We start from the raw sequence: 22,527 nt of genomic DNA on the forward strand, positions 1-22,527 counted from the left end.
AATCAACTTTGTATTTCTGGAAAGTCTTGTACTTGGTCACGATCTATAATCCTTTGATATGTTGATGAACTTAGTTCAGTAAGTTTTTGTTGAGCACTTCCACATTCATAACCTTAAAATATGTTGGTCTAGAGGTTTGTTTTTTCCTCTTGATGTATTTGTCTTATTTGAGTGTCAGGATGTTACTGGCCTCTTCGGATGAATGTCAAAGTGCTCCCTTCTCTCATACTTTCCTTTGGAAGAGTTTGTAAAGGATTGGCATTAGCTCTTTTTAAAATGTTTGGTATTTTAAAACGTGAAACCATCTGGGACTTGGATTTTTTTAAAGAAGTTGTTGATTACTAATTCAAACTCCTTACTGGTTATAGGTTTATCCAGCTTTTCAACTTCAATGTCAGTCAGACTTGGTAGTTTGCATCTTTCCAGGAATTCACCCATTTCATCTAGGTTACTTAACTTGATGGTATGCTGACATTCATAGCATTCCATAAATCTTTTTTTTTTTCTGCAGAACTTTTTCTACAGTTTTTTCTCCCCACAAAACATAGAACACGCTAACATAATATTCAGTGATGCGTAGGTTTCTTCTTTATTTTTCTTACCACATTGGATTCTGCCGTATCTGATTATGAAAATCGTGCCACAGTTAATGTATCCACTTCCTTGTTGATAGACACACTGTTTGGTAACATTCACTCCTTTAAATAATAGCGCCAATTTTCTTCTTCTATGTTTCTCAGGCACTATGGCTAAAAAAAGTCTGCACCATCAAGAATGATGCTGGCTTCTAAAGCAAAATGGGAAGAAATACACGTTCTGGTTCGTCAAAGAAATGGGAAATTAAAATTTCATCCCTTACCAACAGAGAGCCTGATATATAATTTCAAAAGCTTCAATGACTACTATACTATTAATATTTCTTTACATAGTATCACTAGAATTTCTCCAGTGTGAATGTCCAGAAGCAGAACTGCTGAGTTAAAGATATGAGCATGAACAGCTTTCCCAAACTGCTCCCTTAAGTGACATTCTCATGAATATCAAATAAAAGTTCCCACTTCTTTCTCTGTATCTTTTGTCAATAATTGTATGGTAGGATCTTAAATATTTGTCTACTTGGTGAATAGACAATTGTGCCTTACTGTTGTTCAGCTTCATTTTCCTCAAGGACAGCTTTTATATATGTAATTACCATTTGGATTTTGACTTTGGGAAACTGCCCATTCATTGTCACTGCCTATCTTTCTTTGGTGTCATTTGTATTTTCCATGGCTGGGCTGGAACATTTCTCTAGCACTTAATTCTCCAGAAAGGGCAGGATGTCCTTCAAGGTTTTCATATTCATCAATGCAAGGATGTCAATTCTGGAATTCCACAGGAAAAGGAAATGAGGCCACGTGAAAACTCAGTCTCAATATCCAAGTCAGCGTTTCCTTGGGTTACATGTCCAACCACTTAAAACATTCAAAATTACATTTTCATCTCATAACATTTTTTCCTCTCTGCTTCCTCTCATTTTTTTTCCATTTCTTTCTTCCCCATAAGCCTGACAATGTGTTTAAAAACTGCTTCTTTTCATTTTATGCATTGCTTCTTCTATATATTCATAGCAAAAGAGGGTCCTAAGTTTCTTCATCACACAATGTTGGAACTAGAAATTATTTTAACTGTTCAAATATTACAAAGATACCCTCTTAAAGTCTATTAAGAGCAGTATACCTGTTCTACAGAGTGTAACCAGACATGCAAGTTCTGGTCTACACTTTCACACTTTCTCAGGTTCGTAAATCCTAAGACCAATTGGCATGGCTGTAAATTGTGCCATTTAATTGTTACTAGAGCAAAAAAAGAAATACTTTCTGGATGTGTTGAAAATTTTTTCTAATTTGTATTTTCCAAAATGAATACAAACACACACATGCACAAACACACACAATCAGATCAAAAACATTTCCTTATTTAAAACGGTCCAATGGCTTTTTACTGAAGTTAGAATAAAATCCGAAGATCCCTTAGCCTATGAAGCACCACACGATTTAATCTACCCACCTGCTGATACTTGTCATTCATACGCTTTTATTTATATATTTATGCATTAATTCATTCATTTATATCACTTAATGCCAAAAATGCCTCTTTTTTTTGAGTTTTCATATTGTTTCTAAATTCTATCCTGTCTTAGGTCTGCTATCTTCATTTCACACACATTTTTCCCTAACACCTTATTCTTTGTTCTTCAGGACTCAGGTTAAAAATCCATGTCCTTTGAGAGGTTTTCCTTGACTACCAACCTAAAGAAACTCACCACTCGGGATTCTGAGCATCGAAATGAAACATCTCAAGTACTTCATAAATTGGAAAACTTTGTTGAGCATGATTGAGTATGGGACATACTGCCCCCAAATACACAGCCTGGCACTGATATTATCCGAGAAAACTCTCCGTTACCTGCCCTTATCCTTGTCTCCTGAAGTAGGACATAAATGCTTTGAAAGACAGGAGTCTTCCATAAACCCACAGGAAAAGAACATCCTTATCTCTGAAGATACAGAGGTACAGATCTTGCTAAGTTCATTCCCGTTTATTACTTAGACGATGCTGCATTTTTCTAATCATACCCTTCAAGATTTACCCAATCTAAATATAAAAATACACATTTTTCTGTTTCTTTGGGTCTTCATTCTGGAAGGGTCCTGTGCCACGTAAAACTTAGAGTAAGCACATGTGTACACTTTCAGTTGCTAATCTTTCTTTGATTAGTTATTTCAGCCATGAATTTAATGAAGAGTGAGTAAATAAAACTTTCCTCCCGTATATACAAAAACCATATGCTTAATGAGTAGTAGGCAATACCAGGTGACTGATGAAGAAGCATACTGTCTCAGTGAGGACAACATACATGAAAGACTGATTTGGGGAAACTAAAGTGATGGGCTACAGATACTCAAAAGAAAGCAATTTTGGAAATAGAACTGAATCAGAATTTCAACAAAGGATGATTCAAACTGGCAATGAGAACATCGTTTTTATAGGACAAAGCAAAGGTAAGGAAAAGGTAATATGTGTAAGGTGTGTTTTATTCTAGCTAAGAATTTTCATACTCTGTAAAACATGAAAAATGTGATATAAAAAGGTGACAGGAAGACAGATATCATGAACCTTTAAAAATGTATCTATTTCACATTTAAAAAAAACATTTTTGGTCACACCCTTGTTAGTCTGATGAATGTTAAAAGTGATTTTTTCAAAGTATTAGTTTCTATTTTTTCAAACATCTTGGTAGTTTAGTTTCTTTTACATAGAGAAGCTATCAGTGTTTTACTGCTCTTGGGACTATTTCTTGTTGCCTTAGCACATGCTACAACCTCTTTAAAAAAGTTTTGTTTTACGTGAAAGCCACAGTTTCAGAGAGAGAGAGAAAGACAGACAGAGAGAGACAGAGAGACAGGGAGAAAGAGATGGATCTTCCATCCACTGGCTCATTTCCCAAATGTCCACAATGGCTAGAGCTGGGAGCCAGAAGAATTTTCTGGGTCTCCCATTTGGGTACAAAAGCTCATGGCCTCGGGCCATCCTCTGCTGTTTTCCTGGGCTACTAGCAGGCAGCTGGATCAGAAGTGGCATACCCCACGACTAAAACCAGTGTCCAAATTGGATGCTTGGTGTCACAAGGCCTGTTACAGCCTTTTTTGAGTGGATAGTTGAGTCTTCCATTATTTAGGATTCAGCTACATTTCAGTTTTTAAATATTGAGTAATCAAGTATTACTTTACCATATTTGCAGATATATATATATGAAACCTAACAAACATGGCCATAATGTGTTCACATTTCATTGATTCTAGTTGTAAAACATTACAAGTTTCTTTTTTTCCCACAGAAAATCTATTAGTCTGAATGTCAACTAGATACAAAAAAAATTTATTTCTATTTTTATGCTAGTGAATCACTATGATACTCAAATGCAAAAAAAAAAATCAAATAATTTAAACTCAAATGCCATTCATTTAACTGCAATAAGTTACTTTAAGAAGCTAAAAGCTCTAATACTTTATTCTCTTACAGAATGAGAGTATTTCCTTTCTACTGTTGTTTTACAAAGAAAACTGAAATGTGAAGGATTTACCATTTCCAGTTTCTCAGCCTTCATTCGAACAGAGGGATTTAGGCCAATCTTCTTTCCCCGTGGTCCATAATTATCAGTCAGGGCAGGAATAGCATCTAAGAGACAACAGAGCACACATTAATTGGAATCTTAATTGGGATAGAACTTTTCATTTGACAGGATGTATTCTGGGCTCCTGCTGTTCAAAAACAATTCTGGCTAATAAGTTGGCAGTTTTCACCTTTGTTTTCATGATTTTTTTTCTTTAAAATATATCATATAATTCAGCTTTACTTGAGTCTTAAAGGACATAATATAAAAAGATTGGCCAATTATGCCCTGTTGAGTCTCATGGAAACAAGAACCTAAAAAACAAACATACATCCCACTACTACAGTCTTCATTTCAATACCTTACTAATTGCAACACAGAGTTCTTCTGTTCCAAAAAGCGAAAAATCATAGGTTGAAAAAGACCATGACAATACTATGACTTGTAAAAGAAATTATGTTATGTCGATTTTGGAAATACTCTGGAAAAAGTCATAAAAATGCAAAGCATTCCAAGTTTACATGAAAGGAATGGTTCAGACGCAGAACTTTTTGAGCTAAAAACTTCATGTTTTATTTGACAGAAGGGTTATATGTGAAATAGCTTAAGTAGACTTTAAAGAGTAGAGGGTCTTGTACTTGTAACCCATTGTCCTGTAACTTTACATAATCATTTGTCTTGCTGTATAAAAAAAAAATAACATGGCACAGGAAACAGAACATGATACTTGTCTTAATATGTCAAAGTTTATAAAGCAAATTCCTATAATTCATGTACATCCTTACTAACTAAATTGTCACCCTTCTAAGTAGACTTCTAAGTGGTATTTTACTAGTTCTACATAGAAACAAGAGGAAGAGAAAAAACTTTTTAAAATGTCACATCTTTATGCAGTGTTTTAATTTTTTTTAATTTCTCAGAGCATCTGTCTCTAAGTACAAAATGATTTGCATTCTCTTTCTTAAGAACATAAGAAGTGCATATGAAAATAAATAGTCTTCCTCTAAAACTTTAACACATCCTTAACATTCCATGTAAAATCTTTAATATAGCTTATAGGTGTCAAGATTACAAAAAAAAAAATTGTTACTGACTTTTAGCTCCAAAATAAATTAAACCTTGAAAAAGACTGATTTTAGCATAATGGAATTTTTAAAAATCTGATAAAAGTAATTTAGAAATCTCTTTATCATGATAATTGTGGGCCAAGATATAAAAATATTAGGTAGGGCTCATATGAAATATGTGAATGCATACACATATATTTCTCTTAAGAAAAATACAATCACAAGACTTCAGGATGGTATAAGTGATGAGAATAGAGTAGAATGACGTGGAAGATCGAACAACAAACACATTAACTTTTCTTGTCATTTTTAGGTTTGGATTTGTATAGCCTGACACTGACATCCAGACAAGATACACTAAGTGGAAGCATGATAATTTATAATCTCGGGCCAAGATTAACACTGGGTCTGAACTACTAAATGTGTAAAGTGTTGCAGAGGGGATGATAGCAAGCAGAAGAGAAAGGTAGAGAAAGAGACAGGGACACACCAAAATCCATCCACATTGAAGTATGCACTTCAATTTTTCTACGTCTGCCCGTGATGATCTGCTACATCCAACAGGAAATAATGGAAGCGGAGGCCCTATTTATGCTAAATCTAGCCAGACAGTAATTACGTATGTCAGCTCATTAATCTTCACAAAAACTAAAGTGATACAGGCATTCCTCCCACCCAAAAGACAAAGGCTGAGAAAGGTAATTAGTCCAAGTCACACATCTACTATGTGACAATATTAGACTGTAGTTCATTTGTGAATCCAGAAATTAACCTTCCATGTCAATATCTCTCATCACCAGTTTCTTCTCTTGTAGGAGTTTTTACAGTAAAAACCAAGAAAATGACAGAAAACTACTATGCCAATTATGAAGTATCGTTCATAGTTTCAATACTGAAATATTTAATGTAAAAGTCTACTATCTCTATTTAACACTGTGCAGATATGGCTTACCAAAACATTGTTTTCTTTCAGGCCACTCTTGTCTAAACCTTTGCTTTTGAATTAAAACCTTAAGAGGTTCTGTACAGGAATCCAGCATGCTCTGAAAACTCAGAGCTATTTGACCTGAAACGCCCCTTATGGACAATTTCCTGAATTTGTCCATGGGATCTTTCCATTTCAACTCCAACCTCCCACTGAGTCCTGTCTGGAGAGACTTATCAAAGCGCAGCATATTACTTGGATCTTCTATATTCATTCCTTTTTTTAGGAGAAGAAAGGGAATGTTTTGTAAGAGCAGCATGAATTACATTGGATTAATTGTGTGAATCCTTTGTTAGACATCTTTTCCCATAGGTTTTAGATTTCAGATTCAACAGACCTAATATAAAGAAATTTAGGTCTCTGATATTTTAAGTAATGGATATTATTTCTTCATACAACATTTCGTTATTAAACACCTCAGGGTTTTGAAACAAACACATGATAGAATAATCTTAAAAGTTATCTGAAAGCATTATGCAGATTTTAAAAAACCTAACCAATACTATACTTTGGAATAATTCTGAGAAGAGAACAGAGGTAGGGCTATCCAGTTTATTTTGTTGAGGTTAACACTAAAACTCATTTTTTTTTAAAAAAATGAGTACCAACTGACTGATGGAGTCTTATAGTAATAATCTAATGGGAGCACTCTATAACAAAATCCTTAAGACAAACAACTCACAATGATACATAGAGGTAATTTACAGCTGACTTGACTTTCGTTCAACCACCTGAGAAATAACTCATTTACTATATTTATGTAGAATAAGATGGAACTGAGTCAATACTATTTTTAACTGAGAAACTGTTAGACTTTAATTGCATTTAATGCTTTAAATATAACCTTCTCACTTAGATTTATTTTTCATTAACTATTTTTCCATTGTAAAATCTAATACCAGGCTGATGCTGTGGCCTACTAGCTAAAGTCCTTGCACACACCAGCATCCCATATGGGCACCAGTTCTGTTCCCAACAGCCGAACTTCCCGTCCAGCTTCCTGCTTGTTGGCCTGGGGAAGCAGTGAGGAAGACCAAAAGCCTTGGGAACCTGCACCTGCGTGGGAGACCTGTAAGAGGCTCCTGGATTCAGATTGGCTCACTCCAGTCATTATGGCTGCTTGGGGAGTGAAATCAATGGATGGAAGGAAGATCTTCCTCTCTGTAAATCTGACTTTCCAATAAAAATGAAAATAAACCTTAGAAAAAATGAATACCATTTTTTATGGTAACTGGTATAAATTTGTCTTGTTTATTATCACAGGATCTTTTCATCAGATTTGCTTCTTAGAATCACCTGACATCCAGCTTGTATTAATTCTATTTTTTAGGAGTTATTTTTATTTGAAAGGCAGAGTTAGAGAGAGCAGAGACAGAGAGAGATCTTCCTTCTGCTGTTTCACTCCTTAAATAGCTGTATCAGCCAGGGCTGTGCTGATTAAAAGGAGTCATGAACTTCTTGGTCTCCCACATGGGTGCAGGGGCCCAAGGCCTTGAGCCATCCTCTGCTGCCCTCCCAGGCCATAAGTGGGAAGTTGGGTTCAAAGTGAAAAGGCTGGGACATGGGCTGGTACTCTAGATAGAAGCTCAACCTATATGGCATAGTGCCCCACCCCCTTGTTTCTATTCTTTTGCTCATGATGCTTCCTTAACTTGGATCATCTCCTGTCTTCATCCATCATTAATGTTTACCTCTCCTTCAAGTTCCACAATATGTCAGAAAGTCATCATGAATTTTTTTCACTAATATTTTTACTTGAAAGAGTTATAGAAGTAGTGGTAGATACTGAAGAGGAAGTTTGTCCATCACTTGCTTCACTCCCCAAATGGCTGAAATGCCCAAAGCAGAGCCAGTCTGAAGCTGGGAGCCCAAGGTTTCCACTGGTTTCCAACACAGGTGCAAAGGCCCAACACTCTGAGCCATCCTTTGTTGTCTTCCAAGCTTTCAGTGGGCAGCTGGATTGGAGGATTAGCCTGTTATGCCACTGTGGTGGTTTAATGTGAAATTTTTCTTCAATGATTACTTCACATAAGTGACAAACTCCTTACAATGCACTAGTTTTGCAGAAGGGCACAAAACTAAACCAATGCTTGAAAGATCTAATTTCTGCCCTAAAACATGTCCTGGAATATTACCTGAGCTGTAATTAGGTTCTGAAATATTAATAGTAACAGTGAAATATTTTGAGCACATACCATGCACCGATTTTGGGGCTGGATGCTTAGCACACATGATCTCATTTAAGCATCATAAGCTAGGAACAAGAGTTTCAACGTTTACGTTTTCACTTAGAGCTTTGTGAGAACCACTGTGTCTTACCCACCCTACACCACTTTATTCCTGTCTTCCTGTGTAGCTGTTATTCACTCATAAACAGGATGTTTATTAGAGTCCTAAATCTTCTTCCAGTTTACACAAAACACTGTATCTAGTTACTCGATAAAACACATGTACACACACACAGAAACAAAATACATATATATTTAACTGATTTTTAACTTGAATATTGAAGATTTTTAGTATCTTGCTTTTTTGACAATGCACTCTTTAAGTCTCTCATTAAAAATTTTTTCTAATCTCTCCTATATTTTCTATACACGTAATACATTCAGCAAATGCTTACTGAACAAAAATATGACTAAAAGAGATAGTGAGTAGTTTAATTACTTTAGAAATTCAAGCATATTAAAAACAGTACATAAATAGCCTTTTTATATAATCAAGGAATAAAAGACCTTGATTTCCAAAATCTAACTTTGTACCCACAGTTTTTCATGATTAACAGCTTCATTTATTTCTTTTCGTTCTCACATGAAATTCCAGTTTAAAAAAAGAGTATATTAAGAGATAGAAATTAATATCAGTTTCTAAATTAGTAATTTCTAAATAAATCTCAACAAATAAGAAGGAATTTTGAGTTGAAGATTGCTACAAAACCATTGATAAATGCTGCCTCCAATCAGAGGGAATTACTAGGAAATTTACTACAAATTTCTGTAAAACGTGTAACTATTTGACTTAAACTAAATCCTCTTTTCTTGGCAATTATAATTCTATCACAAATTAAAATATGGGTAGAAATTGGCATTGTAATTTAGTCATGTAAACTGGCTTTTCAATTAATATTAACTGTAGGTTTTTAATGCTGCTGTGTATAACTTTTGGAGAGAATTTTAGGGGAGGGTTTTTTTTCTTGACATTTGAGCTAATAAGTACAACTTAATTTTTAAAAATCTTTAGGTAATTAACATTTTGCTATTAAAAAACAGTGTATCACTTCATGGGAACCAACAATAGTGAATTAACAATACCCATCAGAAATTAATACATAAGACGATTTCTTCCAAACAAGACAGAATTCTTAAACTATTTTCCTTTTCTTAATAGGTTTGTTGAAAAGTACATTTAATACTCTTCACCAGTATTTCACTAAAAGGACAAGGCACCCTAATCTTGATTTTTATTAGAATTTTTGTATTTATTTCAACAACTAATTAATTGTTATGGCTTTATAGACATCACAGTGTACTTCGAAAAATTTCAACCTTTTGTTCATGGAAATTTCCAATAAAAGCCATAATTTAACAGGAACCACTGGACAAATACACTCATTTTGCTTTTTCAGTCACTGAAGAAAAAGGCACTCTGCACCCTTCTTTAAAGTCTATTAAAGTCACATTATGTACTCTTCATTGAGAGAAAATAACTGAAAAAACAGGAAAGAGGAATTAAATGTGCATTTACCTGAATTAGATATATCTGCACAGTTGTTCGAGGCAGTAATCGAAGTATATTCTGGTTTCCTGCATCCAGTTTTTGTCTGTGAAAGAAAATGAGGAACACGCAATGTCATTTTGTAAAGTAGGTCAAAGACCTTGCTAAAGCTCATGTTAACATAAAAACAATGGTTAAAAGACTAAAGCAATATTCAAAAAAAAAATGAAGCCACTAAAATTTTGGTATTCAAAGCGTTTCAGAATCATTGCTTACAACTGTTTTCAGCTTCACCATGTCCAAGGAGAGCAAAATGTAAGGACACACATCTTGTCTTTTAAAAGGCACTTCAACTTCAAATGACAAAGTGCAAGTCCTAACAGAAAAACTTTAATACTCTGAGCACATAAACCCCAAACCTAAGCTACCTTTGTGGAATTTTATTTCATGGACTTAAACGCCTGCCTGATCTTGACAAGTGGATGCTGGACTCTCTGCCATTGTCCATGCCTGCAATGAAGGACTTATGACTATTTATGAGGAACTATGCTGTTGCAATGATTTGGGAGAACTTGGTACAGGGGGATTAAGGGAGAGGGTCAGGGATATCCAAGGGTCTATGGAACTGTATCATAAAATGATGATAACAATAATAATAAAAGGGAAAAAAGCCTAGCTGAGTTTTCTCATTTTATTTACAGCTAACATGGATGAAAAGAATATAGGTGCTTTGTTGTTACATGTTTATGCTTCAAAACCTTTCATATATTTCTGGTAATATTGACCTTGTCATCATGACCTGACCCTCTTCAACCCTGGCAATATTTCCTGGGCCCATTCTCTGTGACATGCACATATTCACTTCATTTCTTTTACAAGTTACTATTTGAACGGATTTTGAAAATTCTTCTACATTCAGTCTATCTGTGTCGTTGAATCTTAAGTGTTCCTGGTTGGATTTGCTGTTGATTACTTCTTGTAACAAAAACTGACATATCTGAGAGGAAAAGTAGAGAGTTTAAACATCTAGATACCGTAAGTTTTTCCTTCAGAAGTGGATAAAAGAACCTGACAAAAAAATCACCAATGGCATGGGATACTTAAACAATAATGTCAATTAGCTTCTAATACTAATACGAAGCTTCTCCAAAAGAAGACCTACTTCTTATTCTAGACCATAAGGACATTCAACAGATTAAATAATAATAACCAGTTAGAAGAAACTTTCTGATCACGATGGAATTAAATTCCAGAAATGTAAGAAATGGAAAATATTCCCCAAATATTTGAAAATTAAACACACACACACATATATGTTCAAAAAATGTATCAGAAATAAGAGGTATCATACCACAGATTAAGTTGTTGCCTGGAACACCTCTTTCCTATATCACTCTGCTGATTCAAGTTCCCATCATTCTGCTTCCTACCCAGCTTTCTGCTCATGCATCCCGAGAGGCAGCACAAGACGGCTCAAGTGCTTGGCTTCCTGTCATTCATGCGGATGCTCTGGATGGACCTCTGGGTTCCTGTTGTGGTCTAACCCTGACTGCTGTGGTCATTTAAGAAGCAAACTAGCAGATCAAAGTTTTTGCTATCTCTCTCCTCTCCCTCTGTCTCCTTCCTCTTCTTCCATCACTTTGATTTTCATGTGGGAGAAAATAAATATTTTAAAAATATAGCACAGAAAAAGCAGAGAAATGAGAAAAATATCCAGAGAAGAATAAGAAGAGTATACTTCAGTTAATTCTTAAGTATATACTTCAGTTAATTCTTAAAATATTAATTAGTTACATTCAAAACACAGACTCAAAGAAAGAGAGGAAGAAGGGGGGAGACAGAGGGTGGGGAGAGAGAAAAGTTATCTACCATCTATTGTCTCACTTCCCAAATGGCTGCGAAGATAAGGTCTGGGCCAAGTCGGAGCTAGGGGACAGAGCTCCCTCGGGTTGCTCACCTGGGCGGCAGGGGCCCAAGTACCTGGGTCATGACCTGTTGCTTCCTGAGTGCATTAGCAGGGAACTGGGTCAGAAGCAGAGCAACTCCAACTGATACTCTGTTGAATAGTAGCATTTTCAAGTGAGTTTAATTCATGGCACCACAATGTTTGCCCCATATGCTCTACTCTATTATGTACTGATTTATATAGTTAAAATGATTATATTAAATTTGATACAGAAATTTATTATGTGATAATATTGTAATAGCATGAATTATACTCTAATGTGAGTTATCAATATCCACCTAGACAAGATAACGGGAATTGATCTGTGTAGGAAAGCCCAGAGCAACAATGATTGACTAGCTTCAGTTAAACATAAGAAAGAAAAGATCACAAACTAAGTATATTAGGCACTGAAACTAAGTATGATAGTTCTAACGTAATTGAGTGATATTTTTGCAGTATCATTTTGTCATGCTGATATTTTCTAACTTATCGTGCTTCTGGAAACAGGATCCATTGCTTCAGAAAATTACAGACAATCCAGCATAAAAACTTAAAACAAAAGAAAATAATTCAATGAAATTTAATTTTTTTTAATACACAGTAAACCAAAAATTATTCCCTTTATTCTTAACAAAAGGGATTCTTACACTGTGTATATCAACCTAAATCTAAAATTACCTGATCGATCTTGAAAGAAGGTAAAATGGAATCCTGAGCTTTGGGGGTGGACGAGGTCCTTGGAATTAGCACTTGGGTGGGAGAAGACAGAAGGCTGAATGCTGAGGCCTGAGGCCCATTTTCTCCTGAAGCAGGCAGAAAGGACGCGTAGGACAGGGTTTCTGAATGACCGCTGGAATGCTTCTGTCTTATGAACGCTATCTCACAAACAGATTCAGACCTAGGATTAAAGAGAGATCACTTCATGGATATGCCCTGGAATGAGCAAAATTGAGCTCTAAGACAATGGAACACATCTTACTAAAAATATATGTCACTAATGATCAGAAATACTCATAACACCTTAATCACAAATTTTAAAAGGTGTGTTAAGTGACTCATTCTGTTTTATAGCTTGAATAGTTACCTCAATTTGGTTCTAGTAATTATGCTTTTTGCTTCTTCAAATGACACACCAATCATAGATTCCTTGTTTACTGAAACAAGTTGGTCTCCTGGTTTCAAACGTCCATCCTAATAAAAAGAGAAACATTTATAAGGAAATAAAATTTTAAAATCAGTTATTGAAGTAAAGCATTGCAAATTTTTTGAATAATGTCTTAAAAAACAGTAAGTAGAAATATCTTGGAAAACTTCAACAGTAACACATTTCTTTTAAAATTATTATTATTTTCCATGACACAATTTTGTAAGTATTAGGATTCTTCCCTTCTCTTTTGTCCCTCCCCATTTCCCCCATCCCAGCCATTTTCCTACATATTTTCACAGAAGTATATATAATACTTTAGTAACTTCTGATTGGGACTGGCATAATTATAGGGTAAAAGCTGCTACATGCAATGCTAGCATCCCATACAGGTGCCGGTTTGAGTTCTAGCTGCTTATGATCCAGCTGCCTGGGAAAACACCGGAAGTGGCTCAAGTACTTGGAGCCCTGCAACCATGTGGGAGATGTGGAAGAAGCTCCTGGTTTTGGTCTATTCCAGGGCAAGCCAAGGCAGCCATCTGGGGAGTACCAGAGAATGGAAGATGTCCATCTCTCCCTCTCTTTCTAACTGCCTTTCAAGTAAACAGATTAAATCTTAAAAAAAAAGGATTAAAGCCTGGTTTGGTAATAGACATGAGAGAAACTGCACATTTTGTATTTCATCAGGACATTTGCTTATTAAGGAATTCTTAACGTGTGAGGACATAGACCTGTGCTCAGCACTATGACAAATCTCTGACTTGTTGGTGGAGTAAGCCAAATACTAACAGACTTTTCCGAACATAAGAGGCATTCATTTTACCTTCTGGGTATCCATCCATTTTCCTTCTTACCAAGGAAGTAAATTAATTATATATTTACATTTTAAAAACTGTGGTCAAGGATCTCAATTATGTAACACTCAGCCAAATTTCAGCACATGAACAAACATTGGTGCTATATATGCTGCCATTCCTTTTCTTAGGGCCTAATTGCCCATGCATAGAGTGTTAACTGTGTTCTGTTAGTAAGGACCAATTGTAGCTGGGTGCTTGGACTGCCTTTGCCAATTTCCAGCTCTGCTCAGAGCCAGGCTAAATGAGTAAGTGAGCATATCCATTACAAAATTTAATGTGGTTGTCAGCAAAGTTTCTCAGGCCTCATTTATCTTTTAATTCAAATTGGAAATGAAGAAGAAATTTGCTTCTTTATCAATTCTTAAGATCCTTCTCTATCATTAGTACAAAGGCAGAAAGCATTCTATTTCTACAGAAAAAAAAACTTATTTGGTTAAAAATGTATCTTCATCTTGATGCACTGATGTAACTTCCACAAAACCAAAAGGAGCATTTTTCCTTAAATTCTTATCTGCTTAAATAGAACCTTTGGATAACTGTCCTCTACTTTGAACTGAATTATTTGTGACTATGGCAATTTACTCCGAAATAAATTGTTATTTTCTTTAAACAATGCAGATAATATTGTCTCTTCCATTGACTAATGAATTTACTGAGAAACTAAACAAATATAAAACATTCATAAATATTCATCAGAAAATATCCAAGGAACAGTCACAAATATTGCATAAAATATGTTGTAGTTTACATGCATAACAACCTATCCTCTTTTTGGAACAGAAGTATTATAAAAGGTATTTTTAATAAGAATTATAAAAATAACACTACTACTATTTTGATGAAACTGTAAAATCTCTGAATATCCAAAGCAATTTTGAACAAAAAAGAGAAATGAGACAGCTTTGCACTGACTAAAATACACCACAATTTATAGTAAGTAAAACAATGTAAAAAAAGAAAAATATACAAGTTATAGTAATTTTTAAAATCCAGATTCCCACTGCAATGGAACAGTATAGAGACCCTAGAAGTAAACTTACTCATTAATCTACAGTCAACTGATATGGACAAAGGTACCAGACCACACATTGTAAAAAGGATAGGGATAGTCTTCTCAATCCATGATACTGGAAACATGGATATACACCTGCAGAAGAATGGGACCTAACTCCCATCTCTCACAAAGAAAAAAATCAACTCCAAATGTATTGCCTAAATACAAGACCCACAACTGTCAAACTACTATCAGAAAACACAGAAGATCCTTTTCATAATAATAGAATAAGCGAGCATTTTTTTGGATCAGATTCACAAGTACAAAAAATAAAACAACCGTAGATAAGTGGGATTTTATCAAACTAAAGAAAAATCAAAATGGCAAAGGAAAAATCAACAGAATTAAAAGACAACTTAAAGATGGGAGAGCATATTTGTAAGCTACATATCTGTCATAGAGTTAGTATCTAGAATATCTGAGAACACAAATAACTCTACAATTAAAAAAATCAATTAAAAATGGGCAGATCTACAGACCATTTTTCAAAAGAATACATGCAAATTGACATGCACATGAAAAAATATACAATATTTTATCAGAGAAAGATAAACCAAAATGAGCTATCACCTCACTCCTGCTATTTTAATAGAGGTTTCTCCAAAAGCAAAAAATAGAACTGCAATATCATCAACAATACCATTTGGTACATATCTAAAGGAAACAAAATTAATCTGTTAGACACTTTACCCCTATGCTTACTTCTGAACAGCCAGGAAATGGGAACAAGTGACCATCCACTGATGAATGGATTTTTAAAAAAATATGTGGTGCACATTACACAACAGAATAACATTCAGCTGTAAAATGGTGAAGTTCGGTCCCTTGCAACAATGTGGATAGAACAGGAGATCACTTTGGTAAATAAAATAAGCCAAATACAGAAAGAAAAGTGTCACACGAGATTACTCTAACATGTAGCCTAAAATACAAAAGGTGATCTCAAAAGTAGAATTATTGTGATTATCAAAGGCTCAAGAAGGTAGACAGGTATGGAGTAGATACGGTAAGGTTAATTAATGCGTAGTAACTGACAGCTATACGAGAGCAAGAAATTCTAGAGATCTATAGCACAATACGGTGTTTGTATTACTTTATAACATATATTTCCTCTATTTTAAAAACCCAGAAGACAGAACTATCAGAAAGGAATATTAAATATTTGAGAAGATAGATATTTTTAACCTGATTTGACATTGTACAATGTAGATATGTGCCATTTTTTATACTTATCAAAAAAATTTTTTTTTAAGATTTACTTATTTATTTGAAAAAGAGAGAGAGAGAGATCTCTTCCATCTCCTGGTTCACTCCCCAAATGGCCACAAGGGCTGGAGCTTGGCTGGTATGAAACCAGGACCCAGGAACTTCTTCTGGGCCTCTCTTGTGGATGCAGGAATCAAGTAGCTGCAGTCGTTGGTGATTTATTTCTTAGACCTGATATATGCGTGTGGATAACTACACAATAGAGAAAGTATCTTCCAAATAGATGTTTGTTATATGTTCAACTAATCAAAGGGGTTAATTTTGTAAGATTTCATAAACACTGTTTTGTTTGTTCACATCTTCTTAGAGTTATATTACAGATACATTTAAATGACCTACATCAAGATTTTACTGAAACATTTGTATATGCCAACTTGTACTGTAACTTGCTAACTTTTTTAAAGTTTCAAGTCCCTGCTGCTCCATTTCTGATCCGCCTTCTGTTAACGCACCTTGGTCATGGCACTCACGTGGAGTTTCTGGTTCCAGTTCAAGCACAGGCTGTTTCCTGCCATTTACAGAATGAACCAAGACATGAAAGATCTCTACGTGTCTCTCATTCTCTTTTGCTATTGCTCTTTCAAACAAACATATAAACAAACAAATCTTACCAAAAAAAAAAAAACAAAAAAAAAACCCCAACTCAGTTCCTTCTATTACATTTCCTTAAGAAAAAATCCTGCAATAACTAACACTCACTGTCCTCCATTAGCGCAGGTATCTTTTGAAGCATAAAGAGCGTGGGGTTTTGTAATTACATAGAATTGGATTTGAATTTAAGCTGTACAAATTACTAGCTAGCTCTTAACAAACAATGGTAAAGAGAGAAGAGGCTTGTGGAGTACCCAATCTTGCCTACCACATATTCATAACTAAATTCTGAATAATCTGAAGGTAGCACTTGAGCCAATGAATCATATAGAAACCACAGTTAGTTGCAAGGCTTGTAGAAGAAAAGGCTCAGAAAATGGAGACAGGCAATAGAGTTTTAGATTGATCTGTTAGTTCCCATACGTCCTCCTTAAAACTACACAGTGCTATTGGTACAGAGGAAAAGCTCTCATGAAGGCCATGAAACATCCTGAGTAAAAGCACTCTGATGTGAAGTAGAATCTTCTAGTAGGATGCGCGTCAGAGAAGTATGTGTTCTGACCGATTTCTAGTATTTACATATTTTCTCCTTTCTAAAAAGTATTCACAACAGTGAGGGTTTGATCGTTTTTGTTTTTTTTCCCTCTCTCTCTCGTCTGTTAGAATAAGATTGTAGCTGATTATGTGAATTTCTGAACCTGTTGTTAATAGAAACTGCAAGTGCAAACAAAGCTATTTCTGTAAAAATCTGGCATTTCAAAACAAATGAATTCTGCCCCAGCTGGATTAACACATGAAAGACACCAACTGGGTATGTGCTGAGACCTCTTCCACACAGTCCTGTGTTCCAACTCAGCACTTACTGAGCAGCTACGTGTCACAGCAGGTAACGTGCCAAGCACCTTCATATGCTGGACTTTAGAGATGGAATTTTTTCATATTTGACATTCATGCAAATCTTTTAATCATGTATTCCTGACCACGCACTTAGTTCAGAAACTATCAGCATTGTTCATTTCTGATTATGACTCTGTTCTTTAAGTAACATTAGAAACCATTTTAATAGCCCAATTCCGATGTAACTAACTCAATCCTTCTGAAATGAATGTTCCTTCTTGTAATCCTCTTGATTCTTATCTCATACTTGCACAAGTTATGGACTAAAGGTACCCCTCTTTTAACTCCAGTTATTTGAACTAGGGCAATTTTTTTGACCTTTATGAGATTCGCTTTTTTAGCTGCTGAGTGGGGATAAAAATCTGTAAAACAAGATTGCCATAAAATCACAGAACATATGTAAGTCAGTATATTGGAGATGGTAAATAATGTCAGCTGAATCTGACTTTGCAAGGGCACAATCTCACTCGATAGCAACTTTAATTATGTATACTGTCCTTTAAATTGAGAACCTTTGATGGGTGCCTGGTTGTAGGAAAAATTCAAACTTCCCAAACCAACCATCATCTCTCAAGCCCTCACAATTTCCTCAACATGTAACAATTCCTACCTAGAAAGTCACCACTATCAACCTTCCCATTTCTTTGCCTGATGAACTTTCAAACCTTACAGTCAAATTCACACATTATTTCTGTAGCAAGGTTTTTCCAAATCTCCGGGGTTTCTGTAATTGTTCCATTCTATGGCTTCTTAGCCACATCATTGCACTTCTTTTCACTCTCCTATTTGTTTACACATCCTTTTCCCATATCCACAGATTAGAGCCTATTCATTCAGCAACTTACCAATTAGTAAAAGTGACTATGTAAGTTGGCCAGAACCATGTCCTTTCCAAGGCTGTTTCCCCAGAGCAGTTCAGGCACACAATAAGTTCACAATAATTAATGAGACTCAGGACACTACCTGAGAAAAACTAAGGTGGTTTTGACAGAAATCATAAAAGCAAATGCATAAAGAGTAATGACGCAAGGTGAACCATCCTGGCTGTTGCTCCTTCAACCCTCACTAGTGGAACTGGTTTCTTGATACCTTGCCATCCAGATATTTGGACCTGCTATTTATCCAAAAGCCTGGGTTCCAGTTCCAGAGATATACTCAGCATTTTCCAAAAATACTTTTTCCAAGAGAAAAACATGACCTACTTTAATCCTTTGTCAACAGTGACTAAGGCAGCACCATTATCTCTTTGACTTTCATCTTTACCTACTGGGCTCAAGGAAAGAAAAATCCTGACTTTATCAGAGTTAAGATACTACAAATGGCAAGAGTAACCCTTACTGTATGGAACAAGAGCAAAAAAGAAATGCTGCTAATTACACTAAGACACTGTGAGATTCATCTGGATTTCGAAGGATCAAAGGAAAAATGCAGACATAACACACATACACGGGAAAGTACATAAATTTACACATGCCATATATATGTATACATATAGCTTATATTGCGTGTGTGGCAATATGTGTGTCTGAATTAATTAAATGTGAACTTTATATATGCTAATTGATGAGAAGACATCAATTACAACTGTTCTCCTTGTTAACAGTAACAAAAGAAAGAAATGGGCAAAAACAGTTGAAAACTTCCAAGTATTGTGTAGCATCTGCTGCAAAGAATCAAGCAGGAGACGTACGTGGGTGTGGTGTCCAGCAGAGGACTGCAGCCTGGTTGAACAGCAGCGGATCACTAGGCACAGGGAATATGATCAAATGACTAGGGACCATTCATTCCTTAATTCACCTACATTAATTGAGCTGTTAGTATGTGTCACAAACTACACTTGGGACTAAAGACAATGTGACTAAAATAAGAATCCTTGTCCTTAAGAAACATACTGTTTTATGATGCAGGTACAGTTGATACAATATAGACATTGATATATCATTACAAATGGAGATAAATGGTAAAAAAAAAAAAAAAAAAAGAAAAGGAAAAAGATATAGGAGCACATACAGGAAAAATAAAACCTGGGCCTGATCAGAGGATGACAGGGAACACATACCAAAAAAGTAACCTTTGAACTCAGGTCTGGAAATAATGGGGGAAAGCAGGAGTGTGATGGAACAGCATACGAGAGAAGAAAGAAACTTGCAAATCTCAGGAGCTGAGAAAATGTACTTCTGCAGGAATCAGGATAAAAATCCAGAGAAGAAGAGGGCAAAAGTCACACCAGCTGACTTTGTCAGCAACCAAAGATGAGTAAGGTAGGTTAGGAAACAGTGACAGCGGTGTAAGGGCAGATGCAGCTAGGACAGTCCTGATACAAACCGACACAAGTTGAAGCTGTGGCGACCAGAGGGGAGATTGAGAAGACTCATTGCTTCCGGAGACAGAGTCAAAAAGTCACAATGTATGCTGATGAACTGGATGTTATGGAAGAGGAAGTAGGAAGCTGCTAGCATTTCTGACTGTACAAACGGAAGGAGTCATTTATAGCTGGAAGAGGAGCTGTTTAGGAAAAGAGCAGATGAGATTTTAAGATGAATATTATAGATCCTGAGTCAGAAATGCTGAATTTCAAATGTCTTTGAGACTCAAGTAGAAACACTGAAATCAGATATGTGGTTATGAGTGTCTAGTTCACAAAAAAGTTTAAGATTAAATGTTAAACTCTAGACAGGGTGAGAAGGACTCCAGAGTTGTCCTATTTTCTTAACTCAGTAATGGTTATAGTTCTTCTTAGTCTATAGGCTGCTTCTAGTTCTTCAACTGGGAAAAAAAAAAAACCCTTCTGACCTGAAAGGGAAAATTGTATTCATACTATCTCCAATTTGAACTCACTGTGGTTTTCAAAGAAACATAATATTTTGGTTGTATTGAAACAGTTTTAAATTCTCATATTTGTCAGGAGGAAAATATTGGAAGGATGGCAGGTGGTATAGTACTTAAAAATAATAAATGAAAGAAAAATCTGAATTCAAAAAAACTTTTTGAATATTGGAAGTTTAGGAATAAAAATGAGACATAATCAAGGTATAAGTTTAAAATTTCTATACTATTACTTTGGAAACATTATAATGTTACAGCAAAATTACCTCAAGTGAAAAAACTCACATGCACTTAAAACTGAGCAACTTTAGTAGTTGCTCAGATCAGCAATTTCATGCTCTCCATGAATTTATATTTCCTGCACCATAAATACAGCTTAAACACAAAACCACTCAAAAACTGTAAGCAGATTAGAAACTAACATGCCTAAAACAGTTTGTACAGCATCAATAAAATTTTACAGTTGTGTTTTATTTGCATATTAAATACTCATGTAAATCTCCATCCTGAGCAAATATAAGAAGTAAGTGTAAGTACTGTCAAATTACTTATTCTTCTACACCTTTCTCTACTTCCATTTTCTTCCCTTAGATGTGATGAGGAACACAGGGTATTACCAATTGTGTGCCTCCCTCTAGTGGTACATAGGGAGAAAGACCATTACAAGGTTTTGCCTTTTAAACTATGATGAAATAAGAAAATCAACATGAAAAAATATATATGCATCATGGATATAATTTCTTAATCTGTTCTCATTGATCAATGAAGAACCACTAAACATGGCCTGGCATGATGGTTCAGTGGTTGAATTATTGATTTGCAAATGCTAGAATCCCATATTGGTGTTACTGTGTCCTGACTGCTCCACTTCCCATCCAACTCCCTGCTTGTGGCTTGGGATAGCAGTAAAGGATGGCCCAAAGCCTTGGGACACTGCATCCATGTGGGAGACTGGCTCCTGGCTTCAGACCGGTTCAGCCCTGGCTGTTGCAGAGACTTGGAAAGTGAACCAGCGGAGGACCTTTTCTCACTGTCTCTCCTCTTCATAAATCTGCATAGTCCTTGCCTTGTCAGTTCTAATCCCATTACCCCCACTTCCCATTCAGCCCCCTGCTTGTGGCCTGGGAAAGCAAAGACAGTCCTAAGCCTTGGGACCTGCACCCACGTGGCAGACCTGAAAGAGGCTCCTGGCTCCTGGCTTCGGATTGGCTCTGCTCTGGCCATTGTGGCCTCTTGGGGAGTGAATCATCAGACAGAAAACCTTCCTCTCTGTCTCTCTTCCTCATTGTAGATCTGACTTTTTAATTAAAAAAAAAATCTGCCTTTCCAATACAAATAAATAAATTTTCTTTTTTAAAAAAATCACTAAACATCATGTGTTACTTTCATGTGTGAGAAACCTACTCATTGGTTAGTTAAATGCTGCTATGGGGTAAGAGTCTATCTTGTAGTCCTTTATATCTTTAATTGACTACACAGTTATAATAGATTTTCATTTTATTCCAAAAATTTATTGATAGAGTTGGAAAATAAATGGGTTTTTGGGAGGGGTATTTTAATCATTACCTTAGCGCAGTCTCCTCCGGGAAGGATTTCTTGAATGTAGACCAACGGCCCTTCATTCCGATTAATTCCTCCTAGTATGTTGAGACCAAGTCCGGCTTCTTTCACAACTGTGATGACCTGCAAGGCAGGGTCCCTGGAAGAAAACAGTACTCCCAGGTGAGGAGAGAGGCTGGCATGCCCGTTCTTCCTTAAACCATGTCAAATCCTTAAATCTAGACAACCCAAAATAACTCGTAACTGAAAGAAATTACATTTCTAAAAAGTATGGTGACATAAATCCAGTGGAATTTTTCCTTTTCTTTTTTCAAGTTGAATTTTACCTTTGTATTTTAAAGTTTCTCTACAAAACAATCAAAAAGATTAAAGGATTTATAGCAGCAATGTTTACTTATTTGGACCAAAACAATAAAAATGGTTTAAAATATTTTAGTGAAATTTAAAACTAGCTAAACGTAG

At 35.5% G+C, this 22,527-nt stretch overlaps 1 protein-coding gene across 1 annotated transcript in view; it reads right to left on the reverse strand.

Annotated features, from left to right (window-relative positions):
- STXBP4 (syntaxin binding protein 4) overlaps positions 1 to 22,527 on the reverse strand; it is a 132,927-nt gene that overhangs the window by 101,502 nt on the left and 8,898 nt on the right. Inside the window, exons 5-9 of the mRNA XM_041000289.1 lie at positions 22,072 to 22,204; positions 12,955 to 13,061; positions 12,549 to 12,768; positions 9,953 to 10,028; positions 4,127 to 4,221 (exon numbers count right to left, since the gene is read on the reverse strand). Of these exons, the coding sequence (XP_040856223.1) occupies positions 4,127 to 4,221; positions 9,953 to 10,028; positions 12,549 to 12,768; positions 12,955 to 13,061; positions 22,072 to 22,204 (631 nt within the window). The remainder of the gene's footprint in view (positions 1 to 4,126; positions 4,222 to 9,952; positions 10,029 to 12,548; positions 12,769 to 12,954; positions 13,062 to 22,071; positions 22,205 to 22,527) is intronic.

Source organism: Ochotona curzoniae, unplaced genomic scaffold, assembly GCF_017591425.1.
Source record: "Ochotona curzoniae isolate NIBS_2020 unplaced genomic scaffold, NIBS_Ocur_1.0 scaffold_2453, whole genome shotgun sequence".
NCBI lineage: Eukaryota > Metazoa > Chordata > Mammalia > Lagomorpha > Ochotonidae > Ochotona > Ochotona curzoniae.